This window comes from Phoenix dactylifera, chromosome 14 (assembly GCF_009389715.1).
Source record: "Phoenix dactylifera cultivar Barhee BC4 chromosome 14, palm_55x_up_171113_PBpolish2nd_filt_p, whole genome shotgun sequence".
NCBI classification, from domain to species: domain Eukaryota; kingdom Viridiplantae; phylum Streptophyta; class Magnoliopsida; order Arecales; family Arecaceae; genus Phoenix; species Phoenix dactylifera.
In genome coordinates, this window is record NC_052405.1 from 11,920,790 (window position 1) to 11,941,019 (window position 20,230).

The following is a 20,230-nucleotide window of genomic DNA, read 5'->3' on the forward strand; positions in this document are numbered from 1 at the left end:
AGCTTAGCCTTAGCTTACTATTAGCGCTGGAGTTACCTCATTAAAAACACAAAATATCACGAACAATCAGTCTTAACAATGCTTCCCACGAAATTAAAGAGCACAAGAAGCTTGATCCGATTTCCTACTCGGAATCTGACAACAAATCTCATCCCCGAGGGCTCACTTCAACCAAAATCAGATTTTCAATCTCTTATCGACGGAAGCGGCTCAATGCATTTGGAGGCCTAAGGCGAACTTGCTAAGATGACATTTTTTTTTTCTTTCCATTTTCTCTTTAAAACTTTTCATGCAGTGAGCCGGCTAAGGCGAACTCACTAAAAAAGACTTTTTTTTTTTTTCTATTTTGTCATTGAGACTTTTCCTGCGATGGGCCTTTTTTAGGCCGGAGCCTTAGGCGACCGCCTCAGTTGCCTAAAAATTGGGCCGGCCTTGTCGTTCAAGCAAACACTTGGTGGTGTCAACTAAGCTAACCTTATTCTACCCTCCTCCTAAAAAAGAGAAAAATTTAGCTAACCTTATTTTCCGGTGAAGGTGAGCTGTTGGGCAGGATAACGGAGTTATCCTATCCCTTCTATCCTAGAGATATCCCACAACCAAACACAGTCCAAAGAAACGGGTCATGCCATCCCAGCAAAATGGGCCAGGGCCCAGGGTGGTCGCTATCCGCCAACGTGCGAATTGCACCGCGAGCCACCGGCGGTTACCGAGTCGCGTCACCCGATAACGACCGCATAAATTTATGCTTCCTTCTTTTTCTTTTTTGCTGGAAAGCTAGTGCTTCACCCACAACTTAACCCGCAAATCGACACCCAAGTCACATAGATTCCACCTCGTCCCATCACTTCCTTTGTTTACTCCGTGGGTCCCACCTAACATGCTACTTCGTTCCTTTCTTGTCGTCGGTGTCTTCTTGCCCTTCACGTTAGAGCTCTGACACCTGTGCACCGAAAGACATAGAAAGGTCACGGGATCCAACCATCTGCCCTCACAAACAGCGAGCGCTAAATTCTCCAATGCGTATCACGACTTCTAACCACCAACACACCTGAGAGTACACGGCACAGATGTTTTTTTTTTTTTAGTATACGGGCGTCTCACACAATACGTAGAAAAAAAAATAGTAAAAAAAATAAAAAATACCTGCTTGATTCTTCTACAGAATTTACTAGAATAATGCGCTGCGCAGAATACCACCTAATCAGCACAGTTTATCTCTCGATACGAGTGGCTCAGAAGAAGCCATAACCCTTCATGACCATCCAGATGTTGTGAAGGAGAAACTGCGTGTCCATGCAGTCAACCTAAGGATGTTGCAGTAAGAACCAATGCCGTCAAGACACATGCCGATCAGCATAACATAAACTTGTTTGGTAATAAGTTTGGTCTGGTACTAAATTACACTGCAATTTTGAGTATTGAAACAACAGAAATTGTTCATCTATTTTTTCCTTTATACAAACCACTGTAAAATAATATTGATGATAGTTATTTGGCATCCGAATCTTGTCGCCCTTCTATATTTGCAAGATCTAAAAAAAATATTAAATAAAGGGCGATTTTTGACAAGAATGATATTATGACTTCCTTCCTGGTAATTACTTTAAAGTCATTATCTTCATACTAATTAATTTAACTTACACCAACGAGGTAAGTAATGGCTGTCATAAATAGGAATGCACTCACGGGCACCGAATGCTGTTTGCTGTTCGAACAATACATCTCCCCCGGCCCTCTGCCACAGCTGTGCGCTTCGCTCTCCGCCATTTCTTTGGGGAACCGATAAATACATTCCCGATTATCCCCAGACCCACTCCCTCTGGTCCTTATATACCCTTATCCACAGCATAAACACACCTCACAGTAATTCCGAAGCTTCTTGGAAACATGGTACATTTAAAAAAACCCGCTCCCTGCATAACAACGCCCGGGTCCCCATTCCCCTGCGTCCTTGCCCCGTCCACTATTTTTTTCCGCACGATTTTCTTGAAACCTTCTCTCTAGAATTGGCTCTCTCTCTAGTTTCTCCCCTTAGAAAAGGGCAAGGAAAAGAGAAAAAACGGGAGGAAACGTAGCCGAGCCCTCTCCTCCTTCGTTTGATTTATTTTTTGACCTTGTATTTTGATCGCGCTTTGGGGTTTTGGGTTGAGTGTTGTTGGAGCTTTGAACCGGTGGTGGATTTGGGTGGTGAGAGCAGAGCAAGATGACGATCCTGTCGATGCCGGGGAGCTCAGGGATGTTGGACCCCTTGCCGACGGGGAGAATGTCGTACTTTGGCAATTGGTATGTGCTTGGGCTCACGGTGACGGCTGGGATTGGAGGATTTCTGTTTGGTTATGACACAGGTAGAGATTGCTTAAGGAGTTATTCATCGGTCTGGGAGTTTTTCCCCTATGTTTTTTATTATGTTCTTGGAGTAGAATTTGAGTCAAAGTTTTGATTTTGATGTAGCTGGACCTTGTTACTGTTGTTACGGGAACGTGGTTTCTTCATCTGGTAGTCCAGATAGGCTTTTCTTGTGTTTTTTACAGTTGAGTTGGGATTAAAGTTTGAACTTTTGATTGAGCGTACTGGAATCGTTTTGTGCTTCGTCTACTGCTGTGTAACTGCTGTTATACATAAGTGATTTGTCCACCTGATTGTCCGGATCGATCTTTTTCATGCTCTTCCAGTACATTCAGTATCAAAATTTGAGTTTTGATGGAGATCAAACTTGATTACAAAAAAGAATTGTTCCTACGTTTTTGTTGTTGTTGTTGTTGATGTTATTTGCTTGATTTGTTTGTTTATTGGGTTAGCTTCTTGGTTTATGAGCAAATCCTTATTTATATGCGGTAAGATTCCACTAGATTTCCCCTTTTTTCTCCCAAAAAAAATTCAGAAATTCGATGTCTTTCAGGCCATGGTTCACGCATCTCTCTTAACAATGTTTTGGATTGCTTCTGGGTGAAATTTGATATCCGATTTATATTCTAGGACAGGCAAAGTGCGTTTATTTTTCCTTGTCTCACAAGAAGTGATGTTGGAATTATTTGCATTTTAACATGGAATCTGGCGATCTATTGGTTTCTTACTGCATGGTTAACCTGTCAGAGAATACCACTTTAGATTTATTTGATTCTTTCTAAATTTGCAATTTTTTTTTAATAAAGTTTTTCTGTTTTCAACGTTGAAAACTTTTGTTGGTGATTAATTTTTGATCTCTAGGTGTCATATCTGGGGCACTTCTGTACATCCGTGATGATTTTAAGGTGGTCAATGAAAACAATTTTTTACAGGTATGCTATGTTCCGTGCTCCTTCTCATAATTAGTGGGAGATATTGTCTTTTAAATATAAGCTCCTTATCAGAAAAGGTACTGAAGTTGTCTACTTGGGTAGGAAACAATTGTAAGCATGGCACTAGTGGGAGCTATGATTGGAGCTGCAGGTGGTGGGTGGGTAAATGATGCATATGGACGCAAGAGAGCTACTCTTCTTGCCGATGTGGTCTTCGCCATTGGATCACTCGTTATGTGTGCTGCTCCGGACCCGTATGTGCTCATATTTGGAAGGCTCCTCGTTGGTCTGGGTATTGGTGTAGCCTCTGTCACTGCGCCAGTGTATATTGCTGAAGCATCTCCTTCAGAGATCAGAGGAGGTCTTGTGGGCACGAATGTACTCATGATCACTTGCGGACAGTTCCTTTCGTACCTTGTAAATCTCGCTTTTACTGAGGTAAATTCATCTTGCCCTTCTCCCATTAATGCAGTGTTAACTGTAATGTTCTATTGATTATTTAATCAACCTCTAATTTTTCTTTCAATATGAAGTATATATGTCACTCCAAATCATCTATTATAACTTTTCTCCAGATCAAATTCCAAAAAAGATTAATTTGTTAACTTATGCTCATAGTACAGAACTTCTTATGTCAAAAGGATTAAACAAGTGACCTGAAATTCAGCCGTATAACAATATTAAAGAACTTGGGAATACGATTCAGAATCAGCCTTTTCCTTTACATGTTGGTTTCGAAGTTATTTTAGACAATTGTAAAAAGACATTCTCATACTTGATTCTTGGAGGCCAGCATGACCAAGTCAGCCGACTCAAGTCTCAAGTCGGTTAGTGTGTTGGACCTTTATTTACATTTCTGTCTATATTACATACATGCATGAAAACTTTTTGGTTGCACGATTTTGAAGGAGCATCATCGTCGCAGTGTTCCAGAATTGCATTGCTGGGAAAAAGCTTCGTGGATTAGCATCACAAAGAAAAGAAGGGAAGCTGTAACTCTTATCTATACCTGCAAATACTTTATACTCCATTTCACTTTATGGACCACCAACACTTTTGTAACTCTATCTATACCTACAAATTTCGAATACACATACAATGATATCTTGAGAAAAATCTGCAGGCTGCACATAAATTTGACTTAGCTTCTGAATGTACTCTGTCAATCACTGGTTGTGTTTAGCATTCTTGTGGATGCACGCTACTTAATTACATAGCATTCATTATATGTCATGAAGAAGCTTTGGTCTTCCTTTCAACTGCAGCAATGGATGTTTGGTGCGCTATACCAGCCATCTGGTATTGGTGAGTGGTGACTTCGACCGTTTATCAAGATATTATCTCCTTTAATGTTCATTCATATGGCTCTTATTGTAGGCTATTCTCATCAATCTGGTCAGTTGGTAAATTCTGATGGTTCATTTCTTCTTGATGATAATGTTGTTTTGATCGGATCGCTACCTACTTCGCTTACTATTTCTGTATAACTCAGTTTTTCATTTTTAAATATTATTTAGACCAATGACTTCAACATATAGCCTTTTTCTTAGAAAAGGAATTTAAATTTGTAAAAATTGCTTATTGAAAATAAGCGGTTCATGGAACTTATGGTTCTAATTAATGCACAATATTTGTTAAAATATTTAGCAATGAAAAGTGTCAGGTTCTGAATTAATTGCATTAAATGTTCCTTAATTTGTCGAGAGTGACTCATCCTTTACTTTTAACAGAAATAACAGAAGAATAGCTCCTTATATATGGTTGCTAGTAACTTAAATTTAGATTTATGAAAACTGTCTCTTTTGATAAGTTTGATGCCTTATGATGCTTTGAGAAATAGGTGAATGTAGAAGTGAGCTAAGGCAGATGATGAAGGGTTTTAGCATGTTATAATGCGCAGCGGAAGCTAGGGATTTTAAAAATTTCTTAATAAAGTCCCTATGCATGAAATCCTTTTAAGCCTAGATCACCTTAATGATTACAATCAAATGATATAAAATAAATGCAGAATTAGTAGAATACCTCAAACGCTAATCCAAAGTGTACAATCTCCACGAGGCGTCCAAGTGTCCGCCCTCCAATGGTGATCCACACGAAAACTTGATCAAGACTTTAGCTCCAAAGACTTTTGATCCTTAATGCAGAATTCTTCTAAAGAACTCTAATGGCTTGCTTTCCTTCCTTTCTATTTTCCTTTAGCCTTCTAAAATCACTTCTAATCCTTTTGTCCTAAAGATGACCACCTTGTCTTGGCTTAGGACACACTAGAAGCAATGCTAGAAAGAAAGAAACTAATGTAAGAAAGAAAGAAGAGAGGAGTGGGGTGGAATTGGAATGATGAAACCCATGGAGTGCTAACCTATTTATAATAGGTGTAGGGATGCATCTCCAAGGGATGCATCCCATCCACACATCCTCTCATGAAAGGGCATCATCTAAAGGGCCATATCAAATAAGAGGAGGTGCAGATCAAGTGAGGAGGTGTATCAAATGATATGTTCTTTCATGTGGTGCCATATTTTGACCAAGTCAACATCACATGCTAATCACATGTCCATCATGCCTCACCTCTTGATCTTTCATGATGATGATCCAAGGGCTCCGATCCAAGGCGCCATTCACTTGACCCATTATGTCTTCATCCAATGGTGGGATTAAGATCCAATGGTCAATTATGGTAGCCATCATCTAACCCAATCCAATTGGGTTAAACCAACTCTCCATTATGTCTTCATCCAACGGTAGATGAAGATCTAACGGTCTAGATTGAATGATTTATTAAATCTAATCAAATTAGACTCAAACCAAGCCAATTAGGTGCCAACTCTTGGCTAACCCATATTAGAATATGATCTAATCAAATTAGATCAATTAAGAATCAGATTCGAATCCAATTCGAATCAGATTCGAATCCAATTCGAATCAGGAGCTAAGGTTTGCAACACCTGCTAGGATGTTTATCTTGCAAACATGATCTAATCCAATTAGACCCTTGATAAGTTTCCTTGTGTGTGACCCATTGGGTTCCATACTTAGCCAGCAATAGGTGTGAGTGCGAGTTGACCCAACTTGATTAGAACTCTTCTAATCGATTTAAGTCCAAACTGCGCGAATCCGAACTTAACAATTAGAATCCTTTCTAATTGGTGATCGAATTAAACTCTTTAATTTGATCAAACCTATAAAACAAGATTGACGTCTAGCAACGTGTCATGTCTACCCGAAAAATATGAAATTTGATGGAAATACCAAAAATACCCTTCAGTGGCAAGTTACCATGCAATTCAATCCTTTAATCAAACTGTATCCCAAATATGTATATGAGTATGAATATATGTCAAACTCAATTTCATATTCATATTTTTCTCAATCTTTTAATGATAATTCAAATAATGAAACATTAGAAACTCTTTCTAATTTTCATTCTGCTTTGATCAAAGGCTTCCTGAATTATCATATGATTAGAATAAATAGGATGCTATCTTCTCTTACTAGAAGTGATTAATTCCTTGTTGACCTACTCATAATCTTCGTACACAATTCACCATATCCAGAAGACCTCGTACATAACTTATTGTCATGAATGAGTGTAAACCAAAATATGGGTTCATGTGCACAAGATACCATGGTGATCTCAGGTCATAGGATCAGTTGCACAACTCCCACTAAGAGAATCATCTTTTGACATGTAAGTAAGACTTCATAAGATTTCTCTTTGTAGGTCAATTCAGGGAACTCATTCCTCTAATGAGCACCCACATCTTTGTATTAGTGTCTCCACACAAATGATTGTGAGATCAATCATCCTCTGCATCGAGCATACATAAGACATGCCAGTCTTTCCGGTAATCATTGATCCCCGACTCAATGTACCAATGACTGGGAATATTTAAGATTAGGATTTTAGGATTTTAAGTCTCACTAGTATGATCTCATCATAGTCTTAAAACCATTGCCCTAATCTAAGGAGTTTATCATAAATATAATCAACAGCATATGATAAAACATAACGCCTTTATTCATATTTAAATGTCATGTACATGATTTAGACAAATCAAAAGTAAAAACCTTTCGCAATACATATTGCGATTGGCTTGTAGGGCATCTACTCTTTCAATCTCCCACTTGCACTAAAGCCAATCACTCTTATATTTTATCCCCATACAATCGAGGTGGCGATCGAACTGCTGTTGTGGTAGAGCTTTAGTGAACGGGTCTGCTAAGTTGTTCTTTGTGTCTACTCGTTCAATGACTGTCTTGTCTCTTGACGATCTCTCGAACGAGGTGGAAGCGTCTTAGAATGTGCTTGGATTTGTGATGAGATCTTGGTTCCTTTGCTTGAGCAACAGCTTCAGTGTTGTCACAATAAACTGAAACTGGTCCAGCAATCTCAGGAACTACTCCCAACTCAGCGATGAACTTCTTCATCCAGACAGCTTCCTTAGCGGCTTCACTTACAGCGATGTATTCTGCCTCAGTAGTTGAGTCAGCTACAGTTTGCTGCTTGGAACTCTTCCAGCTCACTGCACCACCATTTAGGGTAAAGACATACCCTGAAGTGTACTTGCTATCATCTGGATCTGATTGAAAATTAGAATCAGAAAATCCTTCTAGTTTCAACTCAGATCCTCCATAAACTAGAAAAATATCTTTAGTCCTTCTTAAGTACTTAAGAATATTTTTCACAGCTATCCAATGATTTTCTCCTGGATCAGCCTGGAATCTGCTTGTTATGCCTAAGGCATAAGCAACATCAGGCCTAGTACATAGCATAGCATACATAATTGATCCTACTGCCGAAGCATAAGGAATAGAATTCATTCTATTCCTCTCTTCAGATGTCTTAGGAGACATCTTCTTAGAGAGACGTATGCCATGACTCATAGGTAAGTAACCTCTTTTACTTCCTTCCATGCTGAATCTTTTCAGCACACGATCTATGTACTTAGACTGAGACAAGCCTAGCATCCTTTTAGATCTATCCTTATAGATCTTTATACCAAGTATATAGGATGCTTCTTCCAAGTCTTTCATGGAAAAGCTTTTTGATAGCCAAGTCTTGACCGATTGTAACATTGGAATATCATTTCCAATGATTAGTATGTCATCTACATACAATATTAAGAAGACAACGGCACTCCCACTAGTCTTGTACACACATGGTTCATCCACATTTTTGATAAAACCAAACTCTTTGACTGTTGTATCAAAACGGATGTTCCAACTCCTCGATGCTTGCTTTAATCCATAAATGGATCTCTTAAGCTTGCATACTTGATTTGCTCTCCCACTTGAGACAAATTCTTCTGGCTGTGTCATGTAAACCTCTTCCTTAAGATAACCATTAAGGAAGGCGGTTTTGACATCCATCTGCCAAATTTCATAATCATAGTATGCAGCTATTGCAAGCAAAATCCGAATAGATTTAAGCATGGCAACTGGTGAAAAAGTTTCATCATAGTCAATTCCTTGCTTTTGCCTGAAACCTTTTGCCACCAATCTAGCCTTGTAGGTTTCTACTTGGCCATCTGCTCCAATCTTCTTCTTATAGACCCATTTGCAACCTATAGGGTTTACACCTTCTGGTGCATCAACCAAAGTCCATACTTGGTTGGTATACATAGAGTCTATTTCGGATTTCATAGCTTCTAACCATTTGTTAGAGTCATTACTCATTATAGCTTCCGAATAGGTTAGAGGATCATCATTTTCGACGATGTGGGCTTCATCATTCTCAATGATAAACCCATACCTCTTAGGTGCATTTCGCACTCTATCTGACCTTTGGAGAGGAGATGTGTGTTGTGGTTGTACTTCATCAATGGGTACATCTGGTTCAAGAATTTCTTGTGTTTCTATTTGTAGGTCTTGAACTTCATTAAGTTCAATTCTTCTTTCACTGCCCTTTTCTAAGATAAATTCTTTTTCTAAGAAAGTGGCATGCCTACTAACAAATACCTTTTGTTCAGTAGGGTGATAGAAGAGATATCCAATACTTTCTTTGGAATAACCTATAAATGTACATTTATCTGATCTAGCACTTAACTTATGTCCAAAATTTTTTTTGACATATGCTTGGCAGCCCCATATTTTAAAATATTTAAGATTGGGCTTTCTACCTCTCCATATCTCATATGGAGTACTAGATACAGATTTTGAAGGTATCCTGTTTAGCACATATGTAGCAGTTTCTAAGGCATAACCCCAGAAGGAAATAGGAAGATCTGTAAAGCACATCATGGACCTTACCATATCTAATAGAGTACGATTCCTCCGTTCAGCTACACCATTTAGTTGTGGCGTATACGGAGGTGTCCATTCAGAGAGAATACCCTTTTCTTTAAGATGATTTAAAAATTCACTAGAAAGGTATTCACCTCCTCGATCAGATCGAAGGATTTTAATACACTTTCCGGTTTGTTTTTCAACCATACTTTGATACTCTTTAAACTTATCAAAGGCTTCGGATTTATGTTTCATAAGATACACAAATCTGAACCTTGATAAATCATCAGTGAATGTGATGAAGTAAGAGTATCCACCTCTAGCTGGAGTTGTCATAGGACCACATACATCTGTATGTATAAGTCCTAATAACTCACTTGCCCTTTCTCCATGTCCAGTGAATGGAGACTTGGTCATTTTTTCCATAAGACAAGATTCACAAGTTCCTAATGATTCATAATCATAAGGATCAAAGAACTCTTCTTTGTATAACTTGTTGATTCTTGATTCACTTATGTGACCAAGTCGGCAATGCCAAAGGAGGGTATTATTCACTTCCTCTCTCTTTCTTTTATTGCTTTTATTAATATGAAAGACATTGTCATTAAGTAATAAAACTAGAAGACCATTTTTCATAATGCCATTGCAAAGATGCTTATTAGAAAAATAAATAGAGCAACCATTGCCCTTTCCATTAATTTCAAAACCTTTCTTTAACAACAAAGGAATGGAAATTATATTTCTAATAATTTTGGGCATATAATAACAATCTTCTAATTGTAGGAGCTTTCCCGAAGGCAATTCCAAGTTGTAGGTTCCAACAGCTTCAGCCTGGATGGACTCTCCTCCAGCGCCATATAGCTCGAAGTCACCTTTCTTCAAAATTTTAATTTTCTGTAGTCCATGCAAAGATTTGCAAATGTGAAAACCACAGCCGGTATCCAATACCCATGAATTTGAATTTGAAGAACTTAATGACAAGTTGGCATGTAACATAAACATACCTTTTGATGCAACTCTTGCATCGGTCTTCATACTTGCAAGAAAACTCTTGCAATTCCTTTTCCAGTGGCCAGCTTTGCCGCAATGAAAACAGGTACTTGATCCGGAGTTTTTCTTTTCTTTTTTCTTTTTGATGCTACTCTTGGGGTTCAATCGTTTCTTAGAACCTTTATTTTCCGATTTCCTCATAGAGGTGCTATTTATAAGGAGTGGACCTTTATCCTTCTTAATATGCCCTTCAGCTGTTTTGAGCATATTTAACAGCTCGGGCAGGGAGGTGTTCAGCTTGTTCATGTGAAAGTTCACAACAAACTGAGAGAATGAATCAGACAGTGATTGCAGGATCAAATCCTGACTGAGCTCACTATCCATAGCAAAATCTAATTGACTTAATCTGGTGATCAAGTCTATAACCATAAGAACATGGTTTTGCACTGGAGTTCCTTCATTCATTCTAGCACGGAACAACTGCTTAGATATCTCATACCTAGCAGTTCTGCTTTGTTCTCCATACAACTCTTTTAAATTGAGAAGTATGGATTGAGTGTCCATGCCTTCATGTTGCCTCTGTAATTCATTGCTCATAGAGGCAAGTATGATACATTTGACAGTCACACTGTCATTTTTCCACATCTTATGTGTGGCAACCTCCTCTTCTGTAGCATCATCCCCTAGATCTCCAAGATCAGGGGTTTCAAGTATATAGGAAATTTTCTCCTGAGTGAGTACTATCTTTAAATTCCTCAACCAGTCCACATAGTTTGGTCCGGTCAACTTGTTGGCATCTAAGATGCCTCTTAGTGAAAGTGAAGAAGCCATTTAATAATTCTACATATGCAAGAACAAAACTAATATAAGCAGACCAATCATGATGACATGTTTGCAACTAGATAAGGACTTTAATCTAATTTTTCTCCTACTATTTTTATCGAATATTATAGCCCTCTCCTATGATAAACGTGAAAATATAATTTTTCTTAGTAGGGTTGAGATCCTAATTCATCATAAAAAGCCTTGTGTTTACACAACAAACTCTTATGAGTTCAAAGGTAGGAAACTCTTTCCAGTTGCATCTCATGCAATTCTCAACTTTATCTTGTCCTCTTAAAATACTTATTGCCTTGTGTTAGCACAACAAACAATAATATTTTAGTTAAGTCAAACCCTTCATTTCCATATAGTCATATTCGAATAATATTGCCCTTGTGGTTGCACAACAAGGCAATATATTAAAATATGCCATAAGCATCTTAATGCACCAAGACAGTATAACATCAGTCCCCATTGCAAGTCTTGTGTTAGCACAACAAACTAGCATGGATCTTGACATAATAATATCGAGGCATGAAGGAAGGCTATCAATAGTGTTATATCAATATTAAGCTTATCCATAATAGGCAATCAAACAATTGGCTATGTAAGCAGGTGGGAGGCTCCCCTTACTCAGAGAGTAAGGTCCTAATTAGAGAACCACCTTTAGTGCTTTCCTTAGACACCAATTAGATCAATTGTTCTAATATGGGTTAGCCCAAAGTTTTTCAACACTATAACTTAATATAATTTTTATTGAGGTCTTACTAGTCTCTAGCACATTCTTTAATTGTAACATATATTTAACATGTCTAAAATAAACTATTATGCATCATGGCTATCTCATAGAATGTATAAATCATAAGCAATTAATTAACATGCTTCAACATATTTTCATATGGAAAATTTCATATCATGATATTTTATTACATAACATATCATATATGAATCATACATTTCAGCATTTCTCTAAGCATATGACATTACTATCTCATAGTAAATTAATAATCATACATCATACATAATTATTTGATTGAACCAATTAAGGATGGCTCTGATACCACTGAAGAGTTTTAGTATGTTATAATGCGCAGCGGAAGCTAGGGATTTTAAAAATTTCTTAATAAAGTCCCTATGCATGAAATCCTTTTAAGCCTAGATCACCTTAATGATTACAATCAAATGATATAAAATAAATGCAGAATTAGTAGAATACCTCAAACGCTAATCCAAAGTGTACAATCTCCACGAGGCGTCCAAGTGTCCGCCCTCCAATGGTGATCCACACGAAAACTTGATCAAGACTTTAGCTCCAAAGACTTTTGATCCTTAATGCAGAATTCTTCTAAAGAACTCTAATGGCTTGCTTTCCTTCCTTTCTATTTTCCTTTAGCCTTCTAAAATCACTTCTAATCCTTTTGTCCTAAAGAAGACCACCTTGTCTTGGCTTAGGACACACTAGAAGCAATGCTAGAAAGAAAGAAACTAATGTAAGAAAGAAAGAAGAGAGGAGTGGGGTGGAATTGGAATGATGAAACCCATGGAGTGCTAACCTATTTATAATAGGTGTAGGGATGCATCTCCAAGGGATGCATCCCATCCACACATCCTCTCATGAAAGGGCATCATCTAAAGGGCCATATCAAATAAGAGGAGGTGCAGATCAAGTGAGGAGGTGTATCAAATGATATGTTCTTTCATGTGGTGCCATATTTTGACCAAGTCAACATCACATGCTAATCACATGTTCATCATGCCTCACCTCTTGATCTTTCATGATGATGATCCAAGGGCTCCAATGCAAGGCGCCATTCACTTGACCCATTATGTCTTCATCCAATGGTGGGATTAAGATCCAATGGTCAATTATGGTAGCCATCATCTAACCCAATCCAATTGGGTTAAACCAACTCTCCATTATGTCTTCATCCAACGGTAGATGAAGATCTAACGGTCTAGATTGAATGATGTATTAAATCTAATCCAATTAGACTCAAACCAAGCCAATTAGGTGCCAACTCTTGGCTAACCCATATTAGAATATGATCTAATCAAATTAGATCAATTAAGAATCAGATTCGAATCCAATTCGAATCAGATTCGAATCCAATTCGAATCAGGAGCTAAGGTTTGCAACACCTGCTAGGATGTTTATCTTGCAAACATGATCTAATCCAATTAGACCCTTGATAAGTTTCCTTGTGTGTGACCCATTGGGTTCCATACTTAGCCAGCAATAGGTGTGAGTGCGAGTTGACCCAACTTGATTAGAACTCTTCTAATCGATTTAAGTCCAAACTGCGCGAACCCGAACTTAACAATTAGAATCCTTTCTAATTGGTGATCGAATTAAACTCTTTAATTTGATCAAACCTATAAAACAAGATTGACGTCTAGCAACGTGTCATGTCTACCCGGAAAATATGAAATTTGGTGGAAATACCAAAAATACCCTTCAGTGGCAATTTACCATGCAATTCAATCCTTTAATCAAACTGCATCCCAAATATGTATATGAGTATGAATATATGTCAAACTCAATTTCATATTCATATTTTTCTCAATCTTTTAATGATAATTCAAATAATGAAACATTAGAAACTCTTTCTAATTTTCATTCTGCTTTGATCAAAGGCTTCCTGAATTATCATATGATTAGAATAAATAGGATGCTATCTTCTCTTACTAGAAGTGATTAATTCCTTGTTGACCTACTCATAATCTTCGTACACAATTCACCATATCCAGAAGACCTCGTACATAACTTATTGTCATGAATGAGTGTAAACCAAAATATGGGTTTATGTGCACAAGATACCATGGTGATCTCAGGTCATAGGATCAGTTGCACAACTCCCACTAAGAGAATCATCTTTTGACATGTAAGTAAGACTTCATAAGATTTCTCTTTGTAGGTCAATTCAGGGAACTCATTCCTCTAATGAGCACCCACATCTTTGTATTAGTGTCTCCACACAAATGATTGTGAGATCAATCATCCTCTGCATCGAGCATACATAAGACATGCCAGTCTTTCCGGTAATCATTGATCCCCGACTCAATGTACCAATGACTGGAAATATTTAAGATTAGGATTTTAGGATTTTAAGTCTCACTAGTATGATCTCATCATAGTCTTAAAACCATTGCCCTAATCTAAGGAGTTTATCATAAATATAATCAACAGCATATGATAAAACATAACGCCTTTATTCATATTTAAATGTCATGTACATGATTTAGACAAATCAAAAGAAAAAACCTTTCGCAATACATATTGCGATTGGCTTGTAGGGCATCTACTCTTTCAGATGATTCGTGCATGTGGTTTAGAACTAAAACCAGTTGAGGTGGGGAATGGAAGATGGAGGAAGAACACCTAGCCGAAGGGTATTGGAAGCAAAATATAACAGCAGAGTAGCAAACAGGCTATTATATAAGATAATATCATTTGTGTTTTACATTGAGTCCCATTCTTACTTTTGTACTAGTTTCCATTCAGTTTATGAAGAAGTACTTCAGGAATTATGAAATATAACTTCCCATATGTGTATAGACAAAACAACAATAGGCCACAGAAACAAAGGTGACAAAATGAGATCCTATTAGACTTATTTTTGGATAAGCTGGCCTAATGCTGGACCCGCCTTACTATATGTGTGCTTCCAAATTTGCTGCATCAGCAAGGGCTAATTCATGGGCTGCGTCTATCTCCTTGTTGGTTAAATGTCCCCTCCAGTTCATATCCAACTCATTATTGAGCTATAATGGGTCTTGCTAGAAGGTGAAATTAATTGGAGACTTAAATGCCCAGAGAAAGTTGCATCGAGTAGCCTTTGATCTTAAGTTTCAATACTTATGCAATTTATTTTTTGTTAGCCTAGTAATTTATAAACTTTTGTCCTAAGTGATTTTAATTTCACCACAGAATTCTAATAATACTACCATTTGGAGGAGGCACTAAAACTTTGCATGCACTGAGAAAGTTTAATCAAGTAGTTGTTGTTGATCAAGTTACAACAATGATGCAGTCCTTTAGTTTGTGAAATAATTATTAATTCTCCTTGTTAAACTCCTTTCTTTGAGCATTTTTAGAGCGTTAATTTTCCGTCAACACTATTCTGTATAACAATGAGCCATTATATATACTACAATATACAAGACGATTTTCTAAAGCTAGTTTCTTTAATCAGGCCTAAACTTGTAACAGAAACATTTCCACACTTTTCATTCTTCAGTAACCTTGTTTTGATGTCAGCTGTAGTTTGCAGTTGTTACCTTGGTGTGTTATGGTCTTATAAATATTGACGGTTGTCAAATAGGATTTTGTGGTTTATAATGAGTTAACCATAGAAAACTATTTGACTTAAATGTTATAAGTATGTTCATTCAGCATCAGATCGACTATAGACAAGATAAAAAGGTTTGTTGGGTAATATTTCATTGATAGACATATCTTTTGTACCAGCATGAGCAAATAGCTTGACAATTGTCTTTTCAGTTTTGTTCTAAATAAATTTTGTTTCTGATTATTATTAGACTGATAGCTTGTTTGACGTCCAACTATTTATTCAGAAGTTGTATCCTGAAGTAAAAGATTTGAGTATCTTCAACATGTAATTTCTTTACTGATAGTGTAGTTTTTGTTGAGCAGGTTTCTGGGACTTGGCGCTGGATGCTTGGGGTTGCTGCTGTACCAGCCATTTTGCAGTTCATTCTAATGCTATTACTTCCTGAATCACCACGCTGGCTTTATCTGAATGTAAACAAACTATGTGCCCTTCCATCAGATATTTTCATAGGTTATATTTTGCTTCCAACATATAACCTTTTAATCCTGATCTTTCGCCTATGTGCAGAATGAGAAAGCTAAAGCTGTTGCTGTGCTTGCAAAAATCTATGACTCCGACCGTTTAGAGGAGGAGATTGATCAGCTTGCTGCTGCTTCTGATGATGAATTTCAGTCGGAGAAATCTGTCAGTTACTTTGATGTTTTCAAATCCAAGGAATTGAGGCTTGCATTTTTTGCTGGAGCTGGCCTTCAGGTAAAAGGTGGAGGTAAGTGCCCAAACTTCTTCCATCGTTTCCGAATGACCCAAATCTCATCAAAATCTAAAACCACTTGAAGACTTGGTTTTGATGGTGTGAATCATAAGGAAGTTATATCAAAATGATGCACCTTTCCACCATATAGTTTTTGCAACTATATCTAGCAAGGTTCGCCGTACTATCCCAAACCGGGCATTATATCTAGCAAGGTTCGCTGTACCGCGGTTCAGGGCATACCAAACTATACCGAGGGCGAATTGGGATGGTTCTACCCCTTGGTTCAAAAAATCAGACGAAGGAGAGAGAGGGAGGGAGAGGAAAATATAGAGAGGGAGGGAGAGAAAAAGAGGCTAAGAGAGGGAGGGAGAGAGGGCTCGAAAGCTCTCATCTCCTCCGCTGGCCGCAGAGGGTCGCCTTTGTTTTGTTCGAAATAGGGGTGGAGCCCTAAATCTTTGTGAAAATTCTTAAGTGAATTTAGATCTCTTCCCCTAAATGGAAACGAAATAGTTTGTCAACTTCATTCAAGAATTTTCAAAAAAAAAAATGTAGGGCTTTGCCTTTGTTTCGTTTAAAATGGAGGCGATCCCCTACAGCCTGTAGAGGAGATGAGGGCTTTCGAGCCCTCCCTCCCTCTCTCTCCCCCTTCCCCCTCCCTTTCCCTCTCTCTGTTCCTCTCTCTCCTTCCCTTTCTCCCCCTCCCTCTCCAACTCTTCTTTTGTTGATACAGCCCGGAACAGCATAGCACGGTATAGTGTTGTACCGTATTATAGGTCCGCTATACCGACCGTACCGACGTACCGGTGGGCACCGGTACCGGTACAGTACCGGTACGGTACCGAACCGAACTGGTACCGTACCGGTTCGGCTGGTTCGGGCCAAAAGCCAAAAAAAAATTTGAGATCGGTACGGGCCGGTACCGACGGTACGGGTTGCGAATAGTCGAAACCGAAAAATATAGCTGTACCGTACCGGCTACGTCCGATATCGGTACGTACCTGCCCGTACCGATTGGTACGGCAGATCATGACCGTATATTAGTCTCTATATTAGTCTCAGTATCGGTACATCTAACCTTGACATTGAGTGCAAAGAATCTCAAAATTGTCTTCATTAAGTGCTTTGCTGTATAACCCTGGATTTGAAAAGCCTTTCTTAGAAAGGTTACCATTATGGAGAAAGTTTACCAAATTATGAGTATCTTAAAGATATTGGTATATTTGTAAACTTGTAGGAGGGATGGACATCTACTTTCATCATCCCATTTCAGTCATACCTCATCTAAGCCATCAAGATAGATGTTGTCATACACATGCTCTCCCTATAAATTCACAGTAAGAAAAACATTATGTGCAAACTTTTTCAGGTGTGATTTTAAATGCATGTCTATAGTATATATATTATTGCCTGTGTTCCAAACGCTGATACATTATAAGAGTAATGTTAATGTCAGTTATACAGGAATGCTATCCTTCAATTTTGGTTGACTTGCCTAATATGTAGCTAATTTGCCAATGTAAACCAGAAATTTTCAAAGATTGAAAGACTCTTTAAGCATATTATGCTTCAAGTTTCTTAATTTTTGAGGGGTTCATTTTGCCAACATTATGACCTCATAAAGAGAGCATGGCTTCTTATGCGGTTCAGAGGTTAGCATACTAAACATATATTGATTAAGGTGGAAAAACTGATTGTTAGAGTGAGCATTTGTCTTACTGTGCTAGAGTGCAAGGTTATTAGGTTTCTTGTACCATTTGGATCTTCAATACAAAATACAACAAATTCTTTTCAGCTTTATAAAATTTTCTCCACTTTCACCATAACTATTTCCATCATGATCTGCCTGGGAGACTTAAGAATCATAAAAGTGTCTCATTTTCGTATTCTTTGGATTATTTAGCTTAACTCAACTCAACCAAGCCTTAATCTTTGAGGTCGGCTACATGAATCCTTTTGCTCCATTCTGCTCGGGTTAGGGCCATATTTTCCGAGAGATGTCGAGATATCAAGTTCTACCTTACAAATAAGGGTGCAATTACATAATGACAACTACATGGCTATATATTATATATTTTGTGTATATATACAAGTAATGGTGTAATTACGTAATAACTACATAGCTATTGCCTGCAATATTTCTGATTTTAATTTGACCTTGTTACTCTAAATATTACTGTTATAAGATTTCTGGTCATTTTAATCAACATCTGTTTAGTTAACATAAAACCTTACTATAAATTATCATGCTTTATTAAATTAAGTTGCATGAGAGTTATGTTGACCTCATGCAGGTTAGATTTGGGTCACTTGGAAAAATGGAGGAGCTTTGGCAGGTTGCCTCAACTAGTACACTTCAAAATTTTGTTGTCTGCTATGTGTATATGCATGTCAAGATATTCATTTATATGCATATAAACATCATATGGTGATGAAACTAAACTGGTAATGAAATCCATATGTGGGCAGGCTTTCCAACAGTTCACTGGGATCAACACCGTTATGTACTACAGTCCCACTATTGTCCAGATGGCTGGCTTCTCTTCCAACCAACTTGCACTGCTCCTCTCCCTCATTGTCGCTGCAGTGAATGCTGCCGGGACCATTGTTGGAATCTCTCTCATCGACCGTTGTGGCAGACGCCGCCTGGCTCTCACCAGCTTATCAGGTGTCATCATTTCCCTTCTCATACTCTCTGGGGCATTCTTTCTGCAGTCCACCAGACTCTGCGATGCACACACGCTTCATGGCAACTGTGGATCTAGCCTTGGGTGGTTTGCAGTTTTAGGCCTGGCTCTGTACATTGCCTTCTTCTCCCCAGGCATGGGCCCCGTACCATGGGCGGTGAACTCAGAGATATATCCAGAAGCCTATCGTGGCGTGTGTGGGGGCATGTCGGCCACGGTGAATTGGTTGTCCAACCTGATTGTGGCGCAGACATTCCTTTCGCTCGTCTCTGTTGTGGGGACTTCAGGAACCTTTTTGATCATCGCTGCTGTGGCCATGGCGGCATTTGTCTTTGTGGCACACTTTGTACTGGAGACAAAGGGTCTGACCTTTGAGCAGGTGGAGAAGTTGTGGAGGGAGAGGGCATGGGGTAGTGATGGTAGTCAGCAAAGCCTTCTGGGAGCCGAGGCTTGAGTTCTGCAGGAACATTCGCTCCTACACATGCACTGCCTTTGCTTTTTATAAGGCTAGTGTTTTATGTGCAAGGAGATATTGTCAAATTTAAAGAACCAAGAGAACAAAGCATCCTCAGACAGAAACAAGCCTATTTTGTTTCTTAATGTTTTACCTGCCATTCATTCCACCTCATTGCCTAGAGATATATATGTAAGTTATGGTTGCAATTGTTAAGAAAAAATCATATATATATATATATATATATATATATATATTTGCAGTGTAAATCTGCTTTATTATCTGCAAGGCTCTTTCAATTTTTATGTTATCTACTGCTTTGAAACAACCCAATTAGATCTCACTTTGCTTGTTCTGCAACTTATTGGAAATGGATAAGATGCATTAAATTAAAGGGCATAATTTGAAAGTCTTGATTACTTGAAAGTTGAAACAGAAGCTTGGTACTTTCATTTCTGTGCTTGGGACCCCCTCATATGGGGAGGTCGGAATGTGGGGACATGGAGTTAACATTAACTTTTGGAGTTTAAGCTTCATGTATATGCGTATAGAGTGAAATCCCTTCTTTTGTTGACCTTTTCAGCTGCGCAGGTTGGTAGAAGGAATGTATCACAGATGTCTTCTTCTTGTATTGGTTTTTCTCCTATCTTGATATAAACGTATCATACCTTGTTTAGATCAATACGAATGAATGAACTTTTTTTTATTTTTTTTGGAGAAATCACCCGACG

At 38.1% G+C, this 20,230-nt stretch overlaps 1 protein-coding gene across 2 annotated transcripts; it reads left to right on the forward strand.

Moving 5' to 3' along the window:
• The first annotated feature begins 1,962 nt into the window (after nt 1-1,962).
• LOC103717543 (inositol transporter 1) lies at nt 1,963-19,708 on the forward strand. Of its 2 annotated transcripts, XM_026808618.2 has the most exons (7): nt 1,963-2,345; nt 3,208-3,278; nt 3,381-3,716; nt 15,970-16,077; nt 16,175-16,360; nt 18,653-18,694; nt 18,828-19,708. In XM_026808618.2, exons 1-7 carry the CDS (start codon nt 2,204-2,206, stop codon nt 19,497-19,499), a joined length of 1,557 nt encoding a protein of 518 aa, XP_026664419.2. In that variant the 5' UTR covers nt 1,963-2,203; the 3' UTR covers nt 19,500-19,708. The 2 variants fall into 2 exon arrangements, with proteins under 2 accessions (XP_026664419.2, XP_038989657.1); XM_039133729.1 differs by lacking the exon at nt 18,653-18,694.
• The last annotated feature ends 522 nt before the right edge of the window (nt 19,709-20,230 follow it).

Coding starts and splice junctions, on each gene's coding strand:
- LOC103717543 (XM_026808618.2), top strand. CDS start 2,204: ATGACGATCCTGTCGATGCCGGGGAGCTCAGGGATGTTGGACCCCTTG. Junction 3,279..3,380: donor ATGAAAACAATTTTTTACAG/GTATGCTATGTT, acceptor CTACTTGGGTAG/GAAACAATTGTAAGCATGGC. Junction 16,361..18,652: donor TTGCTGGAGCTGGCCTTCAG/GTAAAAGGTGGA, acceptor GACCTCATGCAG/GTTAGATTTGGGTCACTTGG.